Below are 25,125 nucleotides of genomic sequence, written 5' to 3' on the forward strand. Positions count from 1 at the left end.
AAAATTATAGACATATCAGGAGTGTTTACGTAAAATAAAGACGATATTAAAAAAAGAAAAATACAAGTTGGAAATGCTCAACTAGCTAGAGCTTTAAATTTTGTCAAAGACTCATGAGTAGATAAACAAAAGATGCACAAGTTTGATGGAATGAGCTGTAAATTAGGAATGATTTGTAAATTAGGAGTATTTTAGCGATTCTTTGTAATTATAGGTCTCTAATCATGGGATTTGATTTAGCAATTATTTAGGCAAGAACTACTCTCTATGTATATAAATTTGTAGGGATAGGTTATTCTACCTACTCCCATTTTGCCTACCTTTGTTACCCCTTTCATTACCGTTCGATTACAATATAATCCAACGGTCTATATTTGCGAAATAAAATAAACCCTTCTCCCCCTTTTCTTTCTCCTCAATTCCTCGCACACTCTTTCTCTCTCCTCTCCTTTCTCTCTTCCTTTCTGTTATACCTATTTTTTTCACCGCCTTTATCGCTGATGTCTGCCGCCAGGTGAACGCACGACAATGTAGCTTCTTCTTTTTTTTGGAACTTAACAAGTTTTTTGGAACTTAACAGGTTTTTTCACCACCATTACAAAGTAAAAAAGACCTCTACTTTTCTTTTGCCGTATATCCCACTATTTTTTTCATGGGTAATTGTTAGCCCTATTAATGTTGTATAAAAAAACAAAAAATTTAAAAAAAATTATTGTAAAATACCAAAATTATTTATATTGTAAAATAAATTTGAAATTTGGAAATAAATTAAATAAAAGTTATGTGAACAATTTTTTGTGGCAGACAACTCATTCAATGTCCCACTGCATTCTACATTGAAGTTTCCAAATTAATAATAACTCAACTCTTCTAAAGTTCGAATTTATGTTTAAATTTAAATTTTGAATTTGAATTTTTAACTTTGTAATGGTGGGAAAACTTTTGGAAAAAAATTTGTGGCAGACAACTCATTTAATGTCCCACTATTTTTCTTTTGTTGTATATTATGAGTAAAAAAGACCTTTACTTTTCTTTTGTTGTATATCCCACTATTTTTTGCATGGATAATTGTTAGCTCTATTAATGCTGCATTAAAAAAACAAAAACATTAAAAAATATTGTAAAATAACAAAATTATTTATATTATAAAATAAATTCAAAATTTGGAAATAAATTAAATGGAAAATTATTTAAAAAGTATTTAACATAAACATTTTAAATATACATGTATAACCAATTAAAAATGGCTTTAATGTTTCTAAAGTGAATGTAGATAAGTTATCTACATTCGCTCCCAAAACGACGTCATTTTGGGTTGAAAAATTAAAATTTTATAATGAAAAAGACTATTATAACCCTGAGATAAATTATAATTACAAAAATAACTTGATTTTTGCCTCAAAACAACGTCGTTTTGGGCTCACTGTAGATAAGTTATCTACATTGACTGTAGAAAAAGCGAACCCTATATATAAAAATCATAAATTAAAATAGAAAAAATATTTAAAAAAAAGTATAATTAATATAAAAAAATTTAAATTTTAAATTTAAATAAAAAATGACGTATGTCATTCTGTAAAAAAAATTATTAAAATTTAAGAACTATAAAAATGAAAATTTTAATTTAGTACATAAGAAAGAAATTAAACTTTCATTTTCTTATTGCAAGAGTGTAATTAACACAAATACTTGCAAAAAATAATTATTTATATAAAATGCTGACAGTTAGAGGTGGAAAACTGGGCTTGGCCCGGAAGGCCGGCCCGCCAACATAATTTTATAATTCAATTGAAATTGTATCTTTCGTCTTTTATAATTAAATTACTAAATCTGATTTCAATTTTTGTAAATACAAATTTGTGAAATTTCAAAGACTAACGACACTAATCCTTGCAAAAAATTTATTTATATAAAATGCTGACAGTTAGAGGTCGAAAACTGGGCTCGGCCCGGAGGGCCGGCCCGCCAATATATTTTTATAATTCAATTGAAATTTTATCCTTCTTTTTTTATAATTAAATTACTAAATCTGATTTCAATTTTTGTAAATATAAATTTGTGAAACTCCAAAGACTAACGACATTAATCCTTGCAAAAAAATAATTATTTATTATTATTTTATAAATCTGATTGTAGTAAATGAAAGTTCTTCTCTGTGATAAAATATAAAAACCTAAACGCGACTATAAAAATCTATTTTTGTGGATAAATATAAAAACTTTTTACATGCTGATAGTTAGAGGTGGCAAACTGGACTCGGCCTGGAGGACCGGCCCACCAACACATTTTTATAATTAAATTAAAATTTCATCCTTCTTCTTTTATAATTAAATTCCTAAATCTGATTTTAATTTTTGTAAATACAAATTTGTAAAATTCCAAATACTAACAATACATATCCTTGCAAATAATAATTATTTATTATTATTTTTTAAATGTGATTGCAATAAATGAAAGTCTATCTCAAAGATTAGTGTAGTTGCTTTGATTCTGTTTATATGCATTTGTTGCAATGTAAGCAAAAAATATGACTCATACATGCTTATTTGATTAAGTTGCATTCAAATCCAGTTCAAAGAACATTTTTTTTGTCCTTAAAAAAATTTAATCCAATCATTTTTTTGTTGATACTATGACTTTTGGGTGTCAATATATTAGTGTTACTTATTTAATGAATTTTTGCCTTCTGTATCGTAGGCACAAGGAACGAAAATCACACAGGAAATGACATATTTAGTAAGTGTTGAACTCCTCCCTCCAATGATTGCTACGAAATGACACTGAATGAATAGCGTTTTCATATTATAGGTAAAAGCTGATCTTTTAAATCCATATTTGCTTGGTGTTATTGTTACCTTGATTTTGTTGATGAATGTTATAGTTAGCAATGATTTGCATGCATTTTTCTTTTTATATCCCTTCCACATGTTAACATGGTGTATTATAACGTATTATGGTGTATTATGATGTAGTTGTATGCAAAATTAATTATCCCTCTGAATAGCCGATTTTTGTTTGTGGTTGATATTTGCAAAGTTCTGTGTTAATGCTGTAATTTTTTTCACCTGAAATATAGAACAAAATAGCAACACAGTTTTTGTAAGTATAAAGTTTGCAGTGCGATTAACCAATCACGGTGGACGACAAAATTTTTGATCTTTTTCCCCCGTGCATCGCACGGGTAATATACTAGTTTTGCCTACCTTTGCTACCCCTTTCATTACTTTTTTTTTTTGAAAGACCCCTTTCATTACTTTGCTACCCCTTTCATTACCGTTAGATTACAATCTAGTCCAACAGTCCATATTTGCGAAATAAAATAAACCATTCTCCCCCTTTCCTTTCTCCTCAATTCCTCCCACACTCTTTCTCTCTCCTCTCTTTTCTTTCTTCCTTTCCGTTATACCTATTTTTTCACCACCACCTTTACCGCTGATGTCTGCCGCCAGGTGAACGCACGGCAGTGTAGCTTTTTTTTTTTTTTGGAACTTGACAGGTTTTTCCACGGAACTAATCCAACGATCCTTATAAGGTTTTTCGATTTTTTTTGGTTGATTAGATATATTCCCAATTTCAATTTATCAATTTTTTTCCATGCTTATGAACACAAAGTATATCTTTGAATCTGGTTTGTTTGCTGCACTTCGAAGAATCTCTATGCCCTTGCAATCCTAATAAGTTCCAAAAAAAAAAAAATCGTTGTACCTATTTGCCTACTCCCAAAAAAATAAATCGTTGTACCAATTTCAATTTATCAATTTTTTCCCATGCATAAGAACACAAAGTATATCTTTGAATCCGGTTTGTTTACTGCACTTCGAAGAATCTCTATGCCCTTGCGAAAAAAATTATAACTATTACGGGTTAACTTCCTTTGTCTTTATTAGGAACACTTTTTCAATTAGAAGAAATAGACCAAATTTGGCATATCATATTACTAGCCGTGGCAGGCCTCTTAGTTTCAATTTTTCAAATACATCTGTTAGAGGGGACACTGCAGGTACTTAGAGATTACTTTTGGAGACAGAGCACAACTAGAAAGGTGCACAGAAATTTGGAAGTCATTGATTACAACATGGTCATTGAGAATTGATATACTTTAATGGAATAGAGTCCAAAAGTCAAGTTCTTTTGGCTGGTTGTCAATAAGAGAAAATTAAGCTTCAAATTGTTCTCACATCCTTAAAGGTCAGGCATGTCCTTACACAGTTACCTACCCCACCTGGTACCTCTATCTTCCATGAAGTTCATTTCAACAAGTTTTCCATAGTTATTTTCGAGACAAAGATCTCTATAAGCTTCTGCAATCAAAAGTTGTGCAGCCTTCTATAATTATACACTTCCTGCCAGTTTTCAAATTGCTTCTTTTAATCTCAAATACAAGTCAACTATGTTCAAGTGCAACCGTACCCTCCATGTCAAGCTTCCAAAAGATATTTATAATTATACTTCATACCCTGAGTACGAGCATGCACAATGATCCAACTTCCAATCAAAGACGAGCCTAATTCTATAGATCAATTTACATTTATAACTGCTAATATTTTCAATGAAGTACAACTGTCAGATGAATGTGCAAATTGTCACTATAACAAAAGGCCAGTGTCAACTTGACAGCTAAGGGAAATTTCATTATGCCAATGGTATACATGCGTTGCATTTGTAGTAGTTGCCTTTATTTACTTTCCACATTAAAGGTTCTCAATTTTTCTTCTAGATTTATGAGAGAGTAACTACTTTTCTGTAGAACACAGGTGGTTCTTACTCATATAACATACTTGAGAGCTAAAGTGCAGTGAGGTTGAGAAGAATAAGTCTTGTCTTTGAACTAATGTGCCCAATTTAAGTTATTCTTCTGCTGTTTTCAATCTCTCTAAGTTTGGCATTTAGTTGCTCCTTGGGTGATTTTCTTATCAATCTTGAATGGCAAAGGCTATGTTTTGTTTATTGAATGTTCGATACTCGGAATTAGAACACCATACTCAGATTGATCCCCTTATGTATGGTGGGGATGGCGGAAGATTGATCCTACCACATATGAACTTATCACGAATCCAACTCTGCTAGAGATTAATTACTTTAGCTCAAATAATATGGAGGCATGTGAGAAACATATTATCTATATATTGTGTATTTGTATTGTGTACTGATTATCTACATTATCTATTTTATGGGAAACATATTTTTCAGGTACCACACCTCCAGCAAAGAAAAAGCTGAAGAGAAAAGAGAAAAGTTTGTCCAAGGAAAAGTTGATAAGTGATTTCAATTTAGACAATGCTTCTTCACACTTTTTGGAGGACCAACAGAAGATTAAACACAGCAGTGCTGACCAATCACACTAGTTCAATGTATATATCTCAGTTGTAATCATATCAGGATTGTAATTTTCGAATTGTCATATCAATAAAATTTATTATTTTCTTTCAACAATTGTATTCTTCCCATACGTGACTTGATTGACCTCTATCAGTAAAACATGGTATATGTTGCCATTTGAGTACTGACATTCAGAAACTCTTCAACATGACAGTAACATAAACTATAACAAGAATTAATCAAGTATGAGTCGGCTATATTTTTTTAATTGTCCCTTTTATCGGATTATAATATAATTAAGTACAGTAGTGGTGCTAGCATGCTGGTTTTTAATTCATAGTACCTGGTCATTGAACACAAAAATCAGAAGGGAAAAAATCCCAGTACACAATGAGAATGAACTAGATAAACCATACAAATGGATTCTTTATGCAGTAACCATCTATTAGTAGCTATAACCGCATAGTCTGTAACCATCACATTAACTTCAAAGCATTATAATTTATCTAGAAGTATGTAATGACTTCTTGAACTTTATTAAAAAAACAAAAGTACAATCATAATTCAATTCAGAAACAATTGAAATATAAATACGAACTGAATCCACACAAAAATTTATAATCAAAGCATATTTATTTCTTTGCAGGTGCGCTTATTATGTCCTCGTTTCTTGCAATTTCCACAAATACTGGATTGCTTTGATGCTTCGTCAATCCCGCTACGAATCCTTTTCCGGCCTTTCGTCTGGGAAATGTTAGGATCTTTCAAGTTTATCATAGAAGAATCTTCTAGTTGAGAATTCAAGCACTGAACATTAGTATCCCTAAGACCATTACTCTCCTCATATGTTGGAAACTTTTCAGCAGATGTAGCAAGAGAATCAAGACCATCTTAAATAAATTGAAATGCTTCATCTGACCTCTGTGCAAGCTCAATAAGTCTATTACATTTAGAGCTTAGGTGAAGGCTATGAACCAATCCATCTGTATTAAGAAAAACACATTTCTCTGTCTTTACTTAACACATCATTTTCTTCCTTGCGCCAACGTCGCAAAATGAAGTGTTCCGGTATCTGCTCAACATTTTCAACAAAAAAATAGCAAGAACATGCCGACATAGTATTTCCATGAACTCAAAATAAAGACATGAACACCTAGTTTCTCTACTTTCCAACTGAATCTCAACTGTTGCTTAATCTTTTATGTCTCTTCTATTAAAAACTCGATATGAAACCCATTCACCATCAATCCTAATTTTCTCCTTGGAGAAACTTAGGATATGAGAGAGCTCAGTAACAAACTTTACATAAATTGCACGTGTATACACTTTTACTGCATGCTCCTCCAATAGCATATTGAATTGCAAGCGTCTTTCTTTGTTCATGGACTCAAAATTTTCCTTTTTCAATGACTCGTATCGAGCATCTACTGCTTTGTTGTATTTCTCCACAAATTCCTTCAATGTAGTGCCAGATGTAACAAAATCATCAAATAATGCATTGATGCTTTCGCTACGCTGAGTAGTGTGCATACCGACAAAAAAAGTGGAACAATTAAATATTGGTATCCAAGATGATCTAATTGAATAAAGTGAATGCATCCGCTCCAATAAGATGATACTCAACGATAAGACGATGCCAGTTGTCTTCAAATTCTTCGATACTATTGGACTGGTAGTTACAATCATTGAATTCCTTCTTGAAAGACCCATGGTCTTGGTATACATGTGACAACTTCTCAGGAAACTTTCTCATCCAAAATCGATGTTTGGTATTTCGAAAAACTTTGGATACTGCATTGATAATTTCCTTGTCCTGCAAGTTCAACTACATGTGTAAGTATGCAATCACTAATATATGAAACAATTCAAAATACGGAATTAAATTGATTATACCTGGTCAATAATTATTGCACCTGGATGTTTTTCATTCATTGTTCGAAGCCATTCCTCAAATAGCCACACAAAAGTATCTTCAGTTTCTTCTTTTAATAGAGCACAATTAAACAAGATTGACTGCAAATGGTTATTCACACCGACAAATGGTCCAAAAGGAAATGCATATTTGTTAGTCCTATATGTCGTGTCAAAAGTGATGACATCTCCAAAAAGCTCATATGAGTGTCTGGACCTCGCATCAATCCAAAAAAAGCTTTCCATACGATCCTCATCGTCATACTTGATCGAATAAAAGAAATTCCGATTCATTGATTGTTGTATATTACAATAATGTACCACGGCTTGCGCATCCCCAACGTCATATATTTTCCTCCTTACATTTTTTATATGATTATAACAATCTCGATTGTCAAACAATAAATCATGGCCTCTGAGGATGGTGGCCACCTTTCCAGTGGGGAAGCCCGAGTCATTGAATTTTTCAACTAATGATCTAGCAACATCAGGCATTTGCCTATATGATCTTATATATGGAACACTCTTCGGAGTAACCAAAACATGATTATGTTGTCGTCAAAATATGTAATTCTCCACATGTTTGTGTCTCCATTCATAGAAGCCTTGAGACAAGCTTTACACCATATGTTTGATGATGATGTATTCCTTGATTTGGTTTCACATACTTCACCAACATTGTTTGTCTTCGGTGTTGGATAACCCTCTCTAGCACATATTAGCTTCATGTAATTCTTGGTTTGTCGTGCCCGGATTCCAAAACCTTTTGTCATACCAAATGCTTTGTACAAGTCTATTACATCTTTCCTTTCAGAAAATTCCATTCCAACCTCAATTGAAATATCAATATTCTTTGTCGGTGTCAACATAAGGACATTTGACATACTATTAATTAAGTCATTCTGCATGTGCTCTTCCATTTCATGAGGCATGTCATATTAAATCTCATCACTGAAATCAATGTAATATGTTGGATCATCATCAATATCTCCAAGTTGTGTAAAATTGGTCCCTGTATCATCCATCTGGCCTTCTATATTGATTAAAACTGGGTGTCAAGACATATAGATAGATGATTTGCATTTGGAAAAAATTGATAAATTGAAATTGGGAATATATGTAATCAACAACTATATCGTTTTGACATATTCTATGTCCTGGTAAATAAAGATTATTGGAGGGTTATGCTTTTTAACAATTTTAGGATAATTTGGAGTTTTCCTATTAAAAGGGGATTGGTAATTTTTCTAGAAGTAAGATTCCTGGTGGTCTACCCATAAATCCGATTTTAATGTTCTCTGAGTTTTAATTTTTATGGACAAGTAAATATGAGATTTTATCTATTTGTTTCTTTTTGCTATCACTTATCTTTGTTCTTTACTCTTCCTGCATCTCTCTCTTCCCAATTCCTGTAGTCATCAATAAATACGAAAGTACCACAGGTTAAGATGATGTGAACTTTAGTCATGTCAGGGTTTTTTGAGTGGTGGTATGTTCCATTTTTGCCTTATGATTATTCAATAACCGAAGGTTTAAAGAATGATATTGCCACTTTTTGTTTGTTTGGTATAAAGTCTGTCAAATTTTGTTCAAGTATCCATATCACATCATCTATAACATTGCTTTTCTTGTTTGCAGGTGAATTGCTTATGCTTTTGAATGTATCATCCGATGAAAAAGTATTGCCTACAACATATGGAGAATTGAGACCTCCACTTGGGAAGCATTGATTAAAGGTTAGTTGTTATGTTTTTATCATAAATTTGATATGCATGGCTAACCGTATCCAATCTAGGAGAGTTGTTGTAGTACCTGTAAGGGTACTGTACTTAGGTAAGTTGTTACACATTTGTTGGTTGTTGATTCTATCTAATTGTTTGCAAATCTGTTAAATATAACTAACAAGTAATGAATGTTTGAAAACTCACCTTGACTGTCGTTACCCTTGAAATATAGGTGGGTACTTTAGTATTCCCTAAAACTAGGTTGCAGTTTGGGCAGTTGAGGTTGAATACATGTTCCAAATATCGCCTTCACTATGTACTTCAACACTTTTTTATTCAATTATTATTTGTATTCATAGTTTTATACCAAGGATAATGCTAACATGAACTTTAAACTTATCAGGATTGCAAGGGCATAGAGATTCTTCAAAGTGCAGTAAACAAACCGGATTCAAAGATATACTTTGTGTTCATAAGCATGGGAAAAAATTGATAAATTGAAATTGGTACAGCGATTTTTATTTTTGGGGAATAGGCAAATAGGTACAACGATTTTGTGTGTGGAACTTATCAGGATTGCAAGGGCATAGAGATTCTTCGAAGTGCAGTAAACAAACCGGATTCAAAGATATACTTTGTGTTCATAAGGATGAAAAAAAATTGATAAATTGAAATTGGGAATATATGTAATCAACAAAAAAAAATCGAAAAACCTTATAAGGATCGTTGGATTAGTTCCGAAAAACCTGAGAAGTTCCATAAAAAAGAAGCTACACTGCCGTGCGTTCACCTGGTGGCAAACATCAGCGATAAAGGTTGTGAAAAAAATAGGTATAGCGGAAAGGAAGAGAGAAAGGAGAGGAGAGAGAAAGAGTGTGGGAGGAATTGAGGAGAAAGAAAAGGGAGAAAAGAGTTTATTTTATTTTGCAAATATGGACTGTTAGATTAGATTGTAATCGAACGGTAATGAAAGGGGAAGACAAAGGTAGGCAAAAAGGGAGTAGGCAGAATAACCTATCCCAAATTTGTAATGTTACCTCAGACTGAATATATGATTTGTAGACAGAAATTTTGACATAGTATCAGAGTAGGTTTCGTCTAAGAACCTGTGACTTAAATTTCAAAAATTGACATAACCTAGATTTTTTTTTTCTTCTCTTCTTCTTCTCTCTTGAACAATCGCCCCCCCCCCCAAACTTCCAGAGCCACCATCATCTTCAACCTCGAAATTTGTTTCCGCCATCTCTTTTGCTTATCGCACCTACCAAAATACGACCTCCCAAATCTAACCAAATAAAAAAATCCAATCCCTCACCATGACTAATTCTTCAGCAAAAGTTGCTACACCTGAAAACACACATGAAAAGCCACCACCGAAACTTTTTGGAAAACCTTACCACTAAACTTGCCCAAATACTCTCTCAAAATCAGATCAACACTACTGCAACACATGAATCCACCCCTGTATCGCAAATCGCTATGAAACTGAATGGAACAAACTATGGCCTTTGGTCCCAGGTCGTGGAGATGTTTATCACCGAGAAAGATAAACTTGGTTATATCAATGGCGACATACATGTGCCATTACTGACAGGTCCTACATATCGACGATGGAATATTGAGGATTCAGCCGTGAAAGGCTTGCTGGTTAATTCCATGGACCCGAGTTTAATTAGAAACTTCATCCTCTACCCCCACTGCAAAATTAGTTTGGGATGCGATTGCAACCACCTTCTTTAACGGTACCGATGCGTCTGAAGTTTATGACTTGAAGTGTCGTGTCACAAGGATATGACAAGAGGGTGGACTAATTGAAGCCTACTATAATAATCTCCAAGCTTTTTGGAGGGATATTGACTTTAGACGCCCCAATCTGATGCTCTCTGCTGATGATATAAAGAAGTTTAATGTCGCTCTACAGGAAGGTTGTGTTTATACATTCCTTGATAGGCTTGATGATCGCCTCGACAAGGTGAGAGTTGATGTACTGCAGATGCAACTGTCTCCTACAGTAGATATGCAAGGGTGTGGAGAGAAGATGTTCGACAAAGTGTGATGCTCTCTAAGGACCATAGCGTCTACGATATTGCAGCCATGGCAGCAAAAGAGGGCAAGGTGACTAACAAGGATAATCCTTGTCTTTGCAGAATTCTAAACCAGGAATAGGGCGCTCCGGTTCAAACTCCAAACAATTCTCACAGATAGGGGGAGGCTGCACACATTGTGGAAATTGGAAACACACACAAGAAACATGCTTTAAAATTCACGGTTACCCAGATTGGTGGAAATATTTGAAAGCTTGCAAGCAGGCCGAAAACAAAGGAAAAGCTCCAATGGCCACTGCTGATGTCCCATTACCCTTAGAATCCAGATCCACGCAATCAAGTAAGACACATCTTGGCATGGAAGGTAATATTGACTGCCTAGAAAGTAATCTTGGTTGTAGCTTCTTTTCTAGCAATTCCCTCTCCAGTAAATGGATTATTGATTCAGGTGCTATGGACCACATGACATTTGACCCCCAAGACTTAGCTAATCTAAGCAGTCCTAGATGCAATAAGATTATCAATGCCAATGGGAATGAACACCCTGCAATAAGATTATCAATGCCAATGGGAATCAACACCCTGTAATTGGTTTGGGAGTTGTTGAACTTTCATCCACATTTACCTTACCCAACACACTTCTTATTCCTTCACTATCCACTCGGTTGTTGTCTGTTGGGCAAGCAGCTGAAGATCTAAATTGTATAGTTCTCATGTATCTTTCACTTTGTCTTTTTCAAGATATCCGCACGAAGGATAATTGGTTGTGGTACTAGGAAAGGGGGGTTGTACTACATAGGTGATGTTAGTCATAGCAGGGTCAACCATGTACAAACCAGTTCATAGTAAGGAGAAAGACATCTGGTTGTGGCATAATCGTTAGGGACATCCATCCTTTACCTATCTTAAGAGGCTACTTCTTTATTTATTTGTTGCTTTGACATATTTTAATTTTACATGTCATACTTGTATTTTGGCCAAAAGTCATAGAGCGCCATTTCCAATAAGCTTCAATAAAAGTTATATTCCATTTTCTTTGATCCATTCAGATGTGTGGGGACCTTCACCTATTATTGGTATGTCAACAAACCGCTGGTTTGTATTATTTGTAAATGATTTACTAGGAAGACCGGGCTCTACTTAATGAAAAGCAAAGTTGAAGTCACTGCTTTGTTTAAAGCCTTTCACATGATGATTCAAACTCAGTTTGGAGCACAAATAAAAGTATTGCGAAGTGACAATGGTGGAGAATATATGAATGCATCACTTCAGGAATTTTTTCAGCAACAAGGTATGATCCATGAGTACTCATGCCTGGTACACCCCAACAAAATGGGGTAGCTAAAAGGAAAAATCGGCACATTCTTGAGACTGCTAGATCCCTCTTAGTTGAGAAACATGTTCCTCCAAAATTTTGGGACAGTGTTGTCGCCACTGCAGTACACTTGATTAACCATATGCCCTCTAAGGTCTTGAACTTCCATACACCTTATCAAGCTCTAAATGCATATGTTCCTTTACCTTTTATCCTCAATCTGTTGTGTGGCATTTGTGCATGTACCCCTTACTCATCGAACGCATTTGTGCATGTACCCCTTACTCATCGAACCAAACTTGACCCTTGTGCTCTCCGCTGCTTATTCTTAGGATATGGAACTCACCAAAAAGGCTACCGTTGTTACCACCCCTCTACTTGCAAAACCTATGTTACCATAGATATGACCTTTGTTGAGACAGATTTTTTTTCTCAGATTCCAATTCATCCTTCCAGGGGGAGGCTAGCACAGAAAGTCTAAATTGGTGGGAGACAAATATTGTTATGGAACTAGATAAAATAGTTAGAGGGACATCTGGAGGAGGAACTTTATCTAGAGAGAATGAGAATTTAAATATTCTTAAGATAGATACAATTGTTACTGAACATGCTACTAAAGACATTATTGCTGCCGAGCATATTACTTATACCCTCATTGAAGATACGACTAATGAACATGTTGGACACATTGAAGCCAAGTTAGAAGGTGATGATATGCCTAGGATAGAACAACCCATCCCTTGTCAAGTACCAAACCAATCTCCAGTGGATAAACTTGAGGTAAGTTCCCTTAACACTAAGAATATTGTTAGTTCTAACAGTCCTGTGAGATTCAAATTACCTGACAAGAGAAATCGAGGAAAGCCTCCAAATAGATATTCTCCAGATATGGGAGAAAAATGATCCACCTATCCAATTGCAAATTATGTATCAATAGAAAAACTATAACCATCCTTGAAGGCATTCGTCTCCAATGTATCCTCAATCCATATTCTAAATCGGGTTGAAGAAGCTCTAGAAGACCCAAAGTGGGTTAAAGCAATGGAGGAGGAAATGATTGCTCTCATGAAAAATAATACATGGAGGCTAGTGGAACTTCCAGTTGGAAAGAAGATTATAGGATGCAGATGGGTGTTTACAGTAAAATACAAAACAGATGGATCTGTAGAGAGGTACAAGACAAGACTTGTGGCAAAGGGGTATACTCAAACATATGGTATTGACTATCAAGAAACATTCTCTCCAGTAGCTAAATTTGACACAGTGTGGGTACTATTGCAGCAAATTTAGATGGGCCGCTCCATCAATTTGATGTGAAAAATGATTTCCTCCATGGAGATCTAAAGGAGAAAATTTACATGGATATACCACCAGGATATTCCATTCCAGGACTGAAAAATAATACAATCTGCAAACTTAAAAGATCTTTGTATAGCCTAAAATAATCTCCTCGAGCATGGTTTGGTCACTTTGCAGCAGCTATGAAAAAATATGGATATGCTCAAAGCAATTCAGATCACACATTGTTCCTAAAGAGATGCCAAGGTAATATTACAACCTTAATAATTTATGTGGACGACATGATAATTACAGGAAATGACTCAACAGAAATTGCTATACTCCAAGTAAAATTATCTGAGGAATTTGAAATGAAAAGCCTGGGTGGTCTAAGACACTTCCTTGGAATTGAAGTGGCACGCTCCAAGGAGGGAATATTTCTCTGTCAACTATAAACCTGCAGATACACCTATAGTTCAAAGCCACAAACTTGGAGAATATCCAGATCAGGTACCAACCAACAAGGAAAGATATCAAAGGCTGATAGGTAAGCTAATATACTTATTTCACACTAGACCTGATATGAGGTATTACGTGTACTTCGATATTTGAAGACTTCGCCGGGTAGGGGATTGTTTTTCAAAAAAAATGGCCATTTGGAAGTTGAAGGATACACTAATGCAGATTGGGCCGGAGCACTTATGATAGGAGATCAATCGGAGGTTGTTTTACATTTGTTGGAGGCAACCTAGTCACTTGGCGGAGTAAGAAACAAAAGATAGTGGCACTGTCTATTGCTGAGGCTGAATTTAGAGGAATTGCTAAAGGTGCGTGTGAACTACTTTGGCTTTGAAAGCTCCTATCAGAGATGGGGTTCACCTTATAATCTGAAATGAGGTTGTTTTGTGACAACAAGGCAGCTATTGATATATCTCATAACCCAGTCCAACATAACAGAACCAAACATGTCGAAATAGATCGTCACTTCATCAAGCAAAATCTAGATTCAAAGATTATTTGCCTTCCACTTGTGAGATCAGAAGACCAACTAGCGGACATCTTAACAAAGGCGGTAGCTAGCAAAGCATTTTACAGCTCACTTGACAAGTTGGGCATTCAAAATATTTATGCACCAACTTGAGGGGGAGTGATTAAATGAGCTATAAATTAGGAATGATTTGTAAATTAGGAGTATGTTTAGCGATTCTTTGTAATTATAGGTCTCTAATCATAGGTTTTGATTTAGTAATTATTTAGGCAAGACTTACTCTCTCTGTGTATATAAATTTGTAATGTTACCTCGGGCTGAATATATGATTTGCAGACAAATTTTTTGACAAAGTTTATTTGAAGAAGTTAGTTAGGGCTTTAAAGTTTCAACACTTAAGCAATAAAGTATTTTTGTAAATAATTTATGGTTCTTGCTCATTTTGGATGTCATGATCATAGAATTATGATCACACAACTAAAATATAGTTGAGAAAAAGAGGAGAGATATTCTTACTACCAAAATTTTCTACTACCAACTCACTACCTATCTAATCACTATTGGATCAACATTTTCTCTTTTTTCAAAAACTTTATAGCATTCTCTCTCTTTGATTCAATGGTGATTATATAGGTAGTAAGTTAGTAGTAGAAAATTTTAGTAGTAAGAATATCCTCCCTCTGAGAAAAATTAGAAATAGATGTACCATGCAATATGGAAAACCCTCAACTAATAAGGGGACAATCATGGGAAAAAGTATAAAAATGTTCACTAAGTAAAATAACTTACAACTATATATAATGAGAGCAAAATTACATTTATCTTGAGATTAGATAATACATCTCTCTATACACAAAATTGCAGAAATAATCATAAAATACTATATGAATTTTCACTATGAGAATGAGATGTTAAAATTGATAGATGGGGACTATACTAATAAGTGAGAACTACCTTCCAAGTATAAAATGGGCAACCACCTTTCCTTTATTGTCTCTCACAAAGTCAAAACCACCTTTCCTTTATTGTCTCCCACAAAAGTCAAAAGTGATTTTACCTCTTTTCTAGTTTTCTTCTTACATTTTTAGAATTATAAAAGTCTACCCAAATATAATTTTACAAAATTTCTTATTATAAAAAGAGCTTTTTTATTCAATATAGAAAAAAGCTAAAAATTAAACGCTCCAATGAAGAGTTTTTTTAAAAAATATATGTTAGATTTAAGAGTTCTCATATTCATTTTTCAATTATATTCTTATTTTAAATTTTTATTTATAAATTTTATTATTTACCGTAATAAAATTATCAAACAACTTTTAACTTTATTTTTTAAGCTCATTTCGTCCCCTCCTTTCAAAACCCTAAGAATAAACTTTATACAATTACCAAATAATTTTTAACTTTATTTTTTAGGCTCTTTTTTTTAACTTCAACTTAAAAATAACTTTTAACTTAAAATAAAGATACCCCAAACAGGATCTAAGCATCTTTAGAGAAAAAAAAAGACAAAAAGTCTGCTACTAAATAAGCATTTTGTTGGATAAAACCATAACTACGTTACAATTACTCACAATTTCCTGTAATTGTGCGTAGGGGTGTAAATGGGCCAGGCTGGGCCGGACTTTGGCCTTCTTGGCCTAAACTTACGTAAAAATATATTCAGCCTATCTGGCCTATTGGCCTACTAAAGACTTTATTTATAGGCCATGTCTAGCCTATTTTTAAAAATTAGAGAGCCTTATATGGCCTTCAGGCCTTGTAAGCCTCCCTAGTGATATATTTTTAAAAAAATTTAAAATTTTTTAAAAATATTTTTAACAATTTTTAAAATATTCGCTTGACATTACAAGTTATTAATTTGTTCATAAATTGCTGCATTTTTTTACACGAGATATAAATTTCACTAGTAAGCATTAAATAAAGCCACCTAAAATAAATATATTATTTTATTCTATTTTTAAAAAATAAATAGGCTAGCCTACAAGGCTTTAGGCCAGACTTGATAAAATTGGCCCATGACCTACTTGTTAAAAAAGCTTTTTTATCAGTCTAAGTATACTCTACTTTTCAACGTAGACCGGGCTGTAGGTTAGGTCAGGCCAGCCTGACCCAATTACACCCCTAATTGTGCGTAACACTCCGGGACAAAAGTTACCTCAAAACTTAAAACTAAATGATGCAAAATAAAATAAAATAAACCACTTGGATTTTTTATTTTTTTGAACTGCACTTTTTTATGGCAAGCCTTAAAAAATGAAGCAAGATACGTGGGCTGCAACAGATTGTGGCACGAGGCCCATAAAGAAAAGCCCAAAATTTGGGAGCAATTGTGGTGGCGAGTACAGAACGTGTCGCATTACTGATCTGATGAGTGGGTCCTCTCACTCAGTGGCTGCTCCTGTTGGCTTTGTTGGTGTTGTTCTCTTCAATTGAATCTGGGAGAGAGAGAGAGAGAGAGAGAGAATTGTGCCCTTTGACCATTCAAGCTTCGTCTTCGCTTCCATTTCGTGAGTTCCCTTCTATTCCATTATTCCTCTTCCTTTCTATCCTGTTATTCCCCACTCTTCAATTCTAGGTTTTTCTATTTTCTCATAATCATTTCGAATTGCGTTTGTATTGTTTAGGCTCCGTTTTTATTTTTTATTTTTATTTTAATAAGTACATGTTGTTTAGAATTTGAAGTGTGTTATTCTAAAATCACGATTTAGACCTTATGAGAATTTTTAATATGGTTGTATCACGTATGATAATTGTGAGAGAACTAGTAATTGATGATTGCATAATCTGGATTCTGGAAATACGCCGATTAAAATTATCTAGTAGATAGCCGGTGTCATCTCATAAAACAGTATATTTTGTTCTCCCTCTCTCGCAGTTGCTGTGCTTGTTAAGCTTTATATCTTTTGCATTTTGTTCTTGTTCTATTATTATTATTAGGAGAAGGTTATACTTATCACTTTTTTTTTTTACAACCTTTTACAATCATATCTTAACCGTTATTTTCGTCAATCAACGGTTATTATTTTTGCAAATTAAACTCATTAATTAATATTTAATTTGCAATGAATGATAACCGTTGATTGACGGAAATCAACTGTTAAGATATGGTTGTAAAATATTGTAAACAAAAATAGGTTAGGTTGTAAGTATAACCTTTCCTTTATTATTATTATGTTATCTCGTGTGTCTAGGATTCTCTATTGTTTATACCCGTGTTCTTAATGGGTAAGGTAACCATTATATCCATGGTTCGTTGGCAATTAAGAGCATCTGGTCTTTTTTTTTTTCGTTTACCTTTGTCTAGGGTTTTGTTTGTTGTTATGTATTTTATAAAGAAATATGAACCTAGTGATTGAAATTTGTCCAGCTAATGATATGCATCGGGTTTTAAAGCTACATACCTGTTTATGAAATGTTGAAAGCTGTTTTGCTTGATAGATCATCTCAGCATAAGTGCGATAGCATTTCTTGTGGCAATTTTCATTGCTAGTTTTCGTCTTGTTCATTGCAGATGAGATTTGGTGAACTATTTATAACTTTCAATTATATCTGTTGCAATTCACGCTTGTTTCACGATGTTATCCTCTTTATTGTCCTTATGCTTATTTTTATGACTTTATATCTATTACTTAGTTGGATGAAGTTATTTATTATCAAGGTGTGTTTTTGTGAATGATCTACAGTGTGGACTGAGATGGCTGGAGGTATTATTCAGCAGTTATTGAGGAGGAAACTCCAGCCTCAATCTACTGTAAGCGTTGGCCCCTCTCTTCATGTTAATTTGATGCTTTTAGGGGTATTTATCTTTTTAGGACCCTTTAGGCCTCCATGACCCAAAATGGAGATCCGTAGAATAAAAGCTGGGGGTTTTCGCAAAATGGCTTTTGATTATGAAATGCAAATCTCTGACTTCCAATACTGATTTATCTGGATATATTTCATATGGTTATTCAATGTATTAGCTTTTTTTCTTCCTCATTAAGAGGGCTGAGAAGTTAGGTCCAATTCCAACTAATAGGATCTAATATAAGCTGGACCCTTGTACATACTTATGTGGACATTCATGCTTCTTGTAAGGTTTCAATAAGTTGATAAAAATTTGCATCCCATGGAACAAGTTGGTTGTGTGTTTTGCTAATAGCTGCTCTATACTCACTGCAGAACCCTTCCTTTTTGTCATCCATCATAGCAAAGAAAGATGATGCTGGCTCTACTGGCAGCAGGTCCTTAAGAGCACTTGCATTAATTGGAGCTGGTGTGTCAGGGATTTTGAGTTTTGCAACAACAGCATCAGCTGATGAAGCCGAGCATGGCCTGGCATGTCCAAAGTATCCATGGCCTCACAAGGGCATCCTCAGTTCATATGATCATGCTTCGTGAGTTTGACTTGAATTTTCCCTTCTATTTTTTTCTTAACAATATCATTTGCTAAGTTAGCAACTAATTACACTCAATCATGTCCCTGCTGGATTATAGGTAATATGTATTTGGTTTATTTCCTTTTTAATTAATTGACCTTGATTTATCATTTATCCCATCCTTAGATCAGCAATTCATTCTTCCTCTTTTGCCTTGTTATTTCATACGTCTTTGATGGTTTGGTTCTTGTCTGTGACTCTTTACTACATGTTGATTATAATATTTATTAGAGAATAATTATTCTGGACCTTTAAAGATACAAGTGTCATCACATTGGTCCTCCATTTATAGGTGACATCAAATATGTCCTTCAATGACCATAAACGACATCTCGTTCATCCAAACGCCCACGGTCCGTGAGGAATCCTATCTGTAACTTTTGCCTCATGGGGCAAGGACTAATGTGATGACATTTGTATCTTTGATTGCTAGATTATGGTTTTCCTGCCAAAATAGTTTCAACTCTTAATTCTGCAAAAGAAATTATTTCCAATTTTCCCTTCTTTAAGGTCATTTTCCGTGGCAGGGTTCATATAGGTGAATTACATGTTCTGCTGCTATCATGTATTTAAAACAGATGTCACATTAATGCTATATTAACATTAATTATTTAATAGTAATTGATGTCTAAATGCTTTCAGTTAATGTTGCATGAGCAGGATTCGTCGTGGTCATCAAGTTTATACACAAGTCTGTGCTTCCTGCCATTCTATGTCTTTGATATCGTACCGTGATTTGGTTGGTGTCGCTTATACAGAAGATGAGGTAAAGGCTATGGCAGCTGAGATTGAGGTGGTTGATGGCCCTAATGATGAGGGTGAGATGTTTACCCGCCCTGGTAAACTCAGCGATCGTTTTCCTCAGCCATATGCAAATGAATCAGCTGCTAGGTTTGCTAATGGAGGAGCTTATCCCCCAGATCTAAGTCTTATTACCAAAGTAATGCCAATTATTTGATAGTAATGTCTCTAGAATTTTCTATGTATGTATGCCAGAAATATATTTACTCTCTTGATTTTCCAGGCCCGTCACAATGGTCAGAACTATGTATTTGCCCTTCTAACCGGTTATCGTGACCCTCCTGCTGGTGTTTCGGTAAATTCTTATTTATTATCTTTCTTAAATCTTATCTTTTATTTAGTAAAGTAACTTTTAGTGCATTTTGCTGAAGTTGTCTGATGGAAAATGCTAGGCATCCTGATGCCTGCTTCTGAACTGAAATAAAATGTGTTGCAAATCTGTTATTTGGTTTTGAAATAAGTGTAAGCCCAGTCAACCACTGTCAAATACAAATACGGTTTTTAATTTTATTCTATTTTTCATTTCCCTTTTATGTGCCTATTAATGAACATGTTCCTGATGCAGGGTGTAGGGGTGGGGACCATTGAAAAGCTATCTTGAGATTTCTTTTTTGTACAGCGCCTCATAGATAGCTCATAGTATGCCTTTTGATGTTAAGCATGATTTCCCTTGCATATCATATATGCCATTTTCTGATTCAATAGGATTCCTCAATAATAAAGCATATTCTGAGAGGAGCTAATTTTGACCATTCAATTTTTACATGGCTTTTCAATATTAGATTTAAGTAAAAGCAATCTTGTTCATATACATATTGAATGGTCAAGATTAGCTCTTCTCACTTCATATGAGGCAAAATCATTTTACACTAGTGTAAGTTACATTCAATGTTGACCGTTCATCCAACTTATATCTTACGGGTCTAATTTGTTAGTTACGTGAGTCATTGGATACAAGTAAATCAACTTCTAAGAATAGGTGTAAGTCGATCTTATATATATATATATATATATATATATATATATATATAATTATAGTGTTTATTGTGAGAGTGAGAGACAAGAGGATGCAATCTTGACAGTTGGATTGGTCATGCATAGTCAAAATTAAAACATAAATGCAAGTGATTTATTTAAGTGATATGTGACCTTTAAATAAAATCTATTCTTGACCATCCATGTGAGATCTAATAGTCAAGATTCACTCATGTAGCTTCTCACAACAAACACTCCACTTTCTAGTTACTACATGTGTGTGTGTGTGTGACTCTAGTTCTCAGTCATATATTTATATGGATATTCACCATGTAATGATGAGCTTCATTATTTTGTCCCCTACAATCGGTAATTCTCATAAAATCTAAATGTTTGGTAAAAGTTCATATGATTATTTTGTCCCCTTATCAATATGCCAATATTTTGTTCTTAAACTTTTATTTATGGCTATGTTTAAATAATAATGTAGATTAGAGAGGGACTTCACTATAATCCTTATTTTCCTGGTGGAGCAATTGCCATGCCTAAAATGCTTAATGATGGTGCTGTTGAATATGAAGATGGTACGCCTGCTACAGAAGCTCAGGTATTAAATTTGTTTTCTGGATGAATGGTTTCAGTAAAATGAAATGCATCATTTATGGGCTTGGAAAGAATGTTGTCATGTTTTTTATTTTATTTTATTTTTTGCTGCAGATGGGGAAAGATGTTGTGTCATTCTTAACTTGGGCCGCGGAACCTGAGATGGAAGAGAGAAAACTGGTTTGTTTCCTTTGATATCCTTTTTCCAGCAGATCAATTAAAGACTAAACTGTTGTGTTTGGATGCAACTTTTGAAAAAAAACAAAAGTCAGATAAAAAGCTGAAAATGGTGCTTATTTTGGAAGCCAAGATTTCTGGCTTTTGAAAAAAGCCAAAATACTGGCTTTTACTTAAAAATGCTTCTTTGATATTGATCCAAACGCAAAATAGCTTTGGCTTTTGAAAAAAAATCATTTTAAATTTTTTGCATAAAAAGTATTTTTTTTTTTAAAAAAAAAAATCTATCCAAATGGGCCTATTATCCTATATTCTGACGACACTTGCTGTTATATGCAGATGGGATTTAAATGGATCTTCGTACTGTCCCTAGCACTACTTCAAGCTGCCTATTACCGCCGCTTGAGGTGGTCAGTTCTAAAGTCTCGCAAGCTGGTTCTTGATGTAGTCAACTAGCTGCCTTCAAGTTTCGTTTTCACTTAAGTAAAGTTTACTTTTGGCAATAATTATTGTCAGATGGTTAAGTTGTTTCATCATTTCAAATTCGTTCAACACAGTAGTTAATGGAGCAACTGTGGAAGAGTGTTCTAATTTTGTTTGAGATAGAAATAAGTTTTTCCATGTATGAGATACTTTTATTATGTATGATTACATTCTTGAGAGGTACTGCTATTTTGATTCACTCTCCAACTTTATGAAATTTGGCTGTCATTGAGGTATATGTTGGCGTTGTTCAAGAAAAAGAGTGGATGACATGCGATTATGCCCGCTTTGGAAATTGGAAAACAAGGTTTCTTTTTGCTTCAGTTTCTGCGTTATTCTGTGGTGTGCTAGTGGTGCTTACTAGTGAGAATATGCTGGAGCATATACTGGGTAATTAGTTAGTGTACCAAATTACCAACTTCATGCGTTAGTACATAAGTTTCAATCCAAGGGAAATTCGCACTGGGCATGATTTGAAAAATGGAAATTTGGTTGGATTGAAGAAATTGAAAACTTGTTTAAAAATGGAAATTGAAAACAGCTAATTCAGTCCATCTCTAAAATTCGTTTGCTATAAAAAATAAAACAAAATTGTCTAAGCAGATGCACGCTGCATGGATTATTCAAATCAATTACTATTTTCAGGAATTTGGTAGTTCAAATCAATTTTCCTTTTTATCTTTTTTTTTAAATACTTTTTTTAAAGAGATAAAATAAAGGGAAATTATTTTCTTATGTAACATGAGATAGTTTTCTCATGTTATGAGACATGGAAAATCGTGTTGTTCTTTTTATTTTTTCTTCTTTTTTAATAAGTGGTGGGATCCACCACTTATTGTATCTATGACATGAGAGATAATATCTCATGTGACATGAGAAAAGAGAAATCCTAAAATAAATGCCTCAAGTCCTTAAACAAATTTTTATTTATTTATACAATGAGAGTATAGAACCACTTCATATTGTTTGGGATACTTGATAAATATAAATCGTGAGATATTTCATAAGTGCTTTATTTTATCTTTTCATGATTTATTTACTTACATATTATGTTTAAATTTCAAGTAAAATCTTCGTTTAACCCAAAGCAATTCAAGTGGTATTCGGGATCGAATCCCACTGAGATCGTTTTGCCTGTAATTTAACTTGCTATATACCTCTCCATTCTAGAACTTATACCTCATTTCATTTGTATGGTTTACAGTTTATCGATTAGGATTTAAACCCATAGAATTCTCTCATTAACATTTCAGTCACTTGCTCAATTTTTAAAACATTGTATCATGATTAATTTTTACATTAAGTTGCAAAGAAAATTGCTATATGTACAGGAATTCCAAAAAAGAAGAAGTTACTGACATGTAAAGGTATGTTAAATTGCATATGAATATCTAAAAAAAGGGATAGGTTATTTTGTCTACTCTTAATTTGCCTACCTTTGCCTACTCCTTTCATTACCGTTCGATTACGATCTCATCCAACGGTCAATATTTGAAATATAAAATAAGTCTTTTTCTCCCTTTCTTTCTCCTCACTTCCTCACACACAGTTTCTCTCTCCTTAGCTTTCTCTCTTCCTCGACGGTCAATTTTGAAATTTACGATACTCTGATCAAAAAAGAACAAAAAGCACATACCATCGACAACCATCAATCTTGAAACCTCACTTCCTCCAAAACCTCAAAATTCCCACTGTCCATAATTCGATTTCCCAAAGATCAAAACCTGTTTGGAACGAAAGAAATTATGGGAATTTCACATCTAATTAGGTACTGTTATTAGCAGCTATAGTTGTATACCTATACCTATTCATATTATCTTCCATCGGCACCTCTGCATCCATCCACATTTTTGTCTACACATTTGTGGTCTGATTTTTATTTTTCGCAACAAGTAATTACTTAACAGTATATGTTTGCAGCGAGTTGATCTTCAATTGAATTAAATAAGGAAGAGCACGATGTGATCAATTGTTTTATGATGAAACTTTTCTTAACAGTATTCTTGATCTTTGGGAGTTCTTAATCATGTGGTAACAATGGAGATAAACAGCTACGCTGCAGAGAAGAGAGTTAACGAAAATGAAACTCTGCTTCTGCTTTCTTCTAGTGACAATTTTTGGTGGTAAATCGAGAATTGGAATTTGAGAATTAGGGCACCAAACGTGAGGTGCTGCTTTTATACAACCGCTGCAGTGGGTGTTGGCGTGCCCATGGCTCTTGATGCTCCTTGGCGTGCCCATGGCTCTTGATGCTCCTGATAGTTGTCGATGATATGTGTTTTTTTGTTCTTTTTTGATCAGAGTATTGTAAGGTTTCAAAATTGACCACCGAGAAAGAGAGAAAGCTAAGGAGAGAGAAATGGTGTGTAAGGAAGTGAGGAGAAAGAAAGAGAAAAAAAGACTTATTTTATATTGCGAATATTGACCATTGGATGAGATCGTAATTGAACGATAATGAAAGAGGTAGGCAAAGGTAGGCAAATTGGGAGTAGGCAAAATAACCTATCCCCTAAAAAAAATGGTTGAATTATCCATTTGATTCTTATAAGTTACACCTCACTTTTTTTTCAATTTAATTCCTATACTTTATTTATTTATTTTTCAAATCAATCCAGTTGCAATCATTTGTAAAGTGGACCTAGTTATTAATCATGATTATAACTGTGTTAGTTTGTAGTCTAATGCGTCAAACAGATGCTGAGGTGGCACCGTTTTTTGTGAAAGCCAACGTGTTGATACTAACACAGTGACCAAAATAAGAGTGAAAATTATAGGGATTAAATTGAAAATAAGAAAATTAAGTAAATAATAAAATTAGTTTTTAAAAAATATATGAAACATTAAGTCGGTCCTTACAAATTTTAGACATTAATTTTTTTTTTTTGGAGAAAATTTTAGACATTAATTTAGAGCCACAGCATAAGGTAAGCTATGTAGTACCGATACTGACACGGGACACGTGACACGATACGACACGACACTCCGACACGTTAATTCTAAAAAATGTTAGATTTCGACACGTTAGGACACATTTTGATTATTAAATAATATTTTTAATTTATGTAGTGTATATTATATTTAATATTCA

General features: G+C 33.9%; 1 protein-coding gene across 1 annotated transcript; it reads left to right on the top strand.

Annotated features, from left to right (window-relative positions):
- Positions 1–16,956: 16,956 nt before the first annotated feature.
- LOC133296553 (cytochrome c1-2, heme protein, mitochondrial-like) lies at positions 16,957–22,277 on the top strand. Its single transcript, XM_061495558.1, has 8 exons — positions 16,957–17,087; positions 18,264–18,331; positions 18,742–18,956; positions 19,659–19,938; positions 20,023–20,094; positions 21,265–21,381; positions 21,492–21,557; positions 21,894–22,277. The coding sequence occupies exons 2-8, from the start codon at positions 18,275–18,277 to the stop codon at positions 22,008–22,010; spliced, it is 924 nt and encodes a 307-aa protein (XP_061351542.1). The 5' UTR covers positions 16,957–17,087; positions 18,264–18,274; the 3' UTR covers positions 22,011–22,277.
- The last annotated feature ends 2,848 nt before the right edge of the window (positions 22,278–25,125 follow it).

Source organism: Gastrolobium bilobum, unplaced genomic scaffold (assembly GCF_033153095.1).
Source record: "Gastrolobium bilobum isolate Gb01-03AN ecotype WA unplaced genomic scaffold, APGP_CSIRO_Gbil_v1 utg7507, whole genome shotgun sequence".
NCBI classification, from domain to species: Eukaryota; Viridiplantae; Streptophyta; class Magnoliopsida; order Fabales; family Fabaceae; genus Gastrolobium; species Gastrolobium bilobum.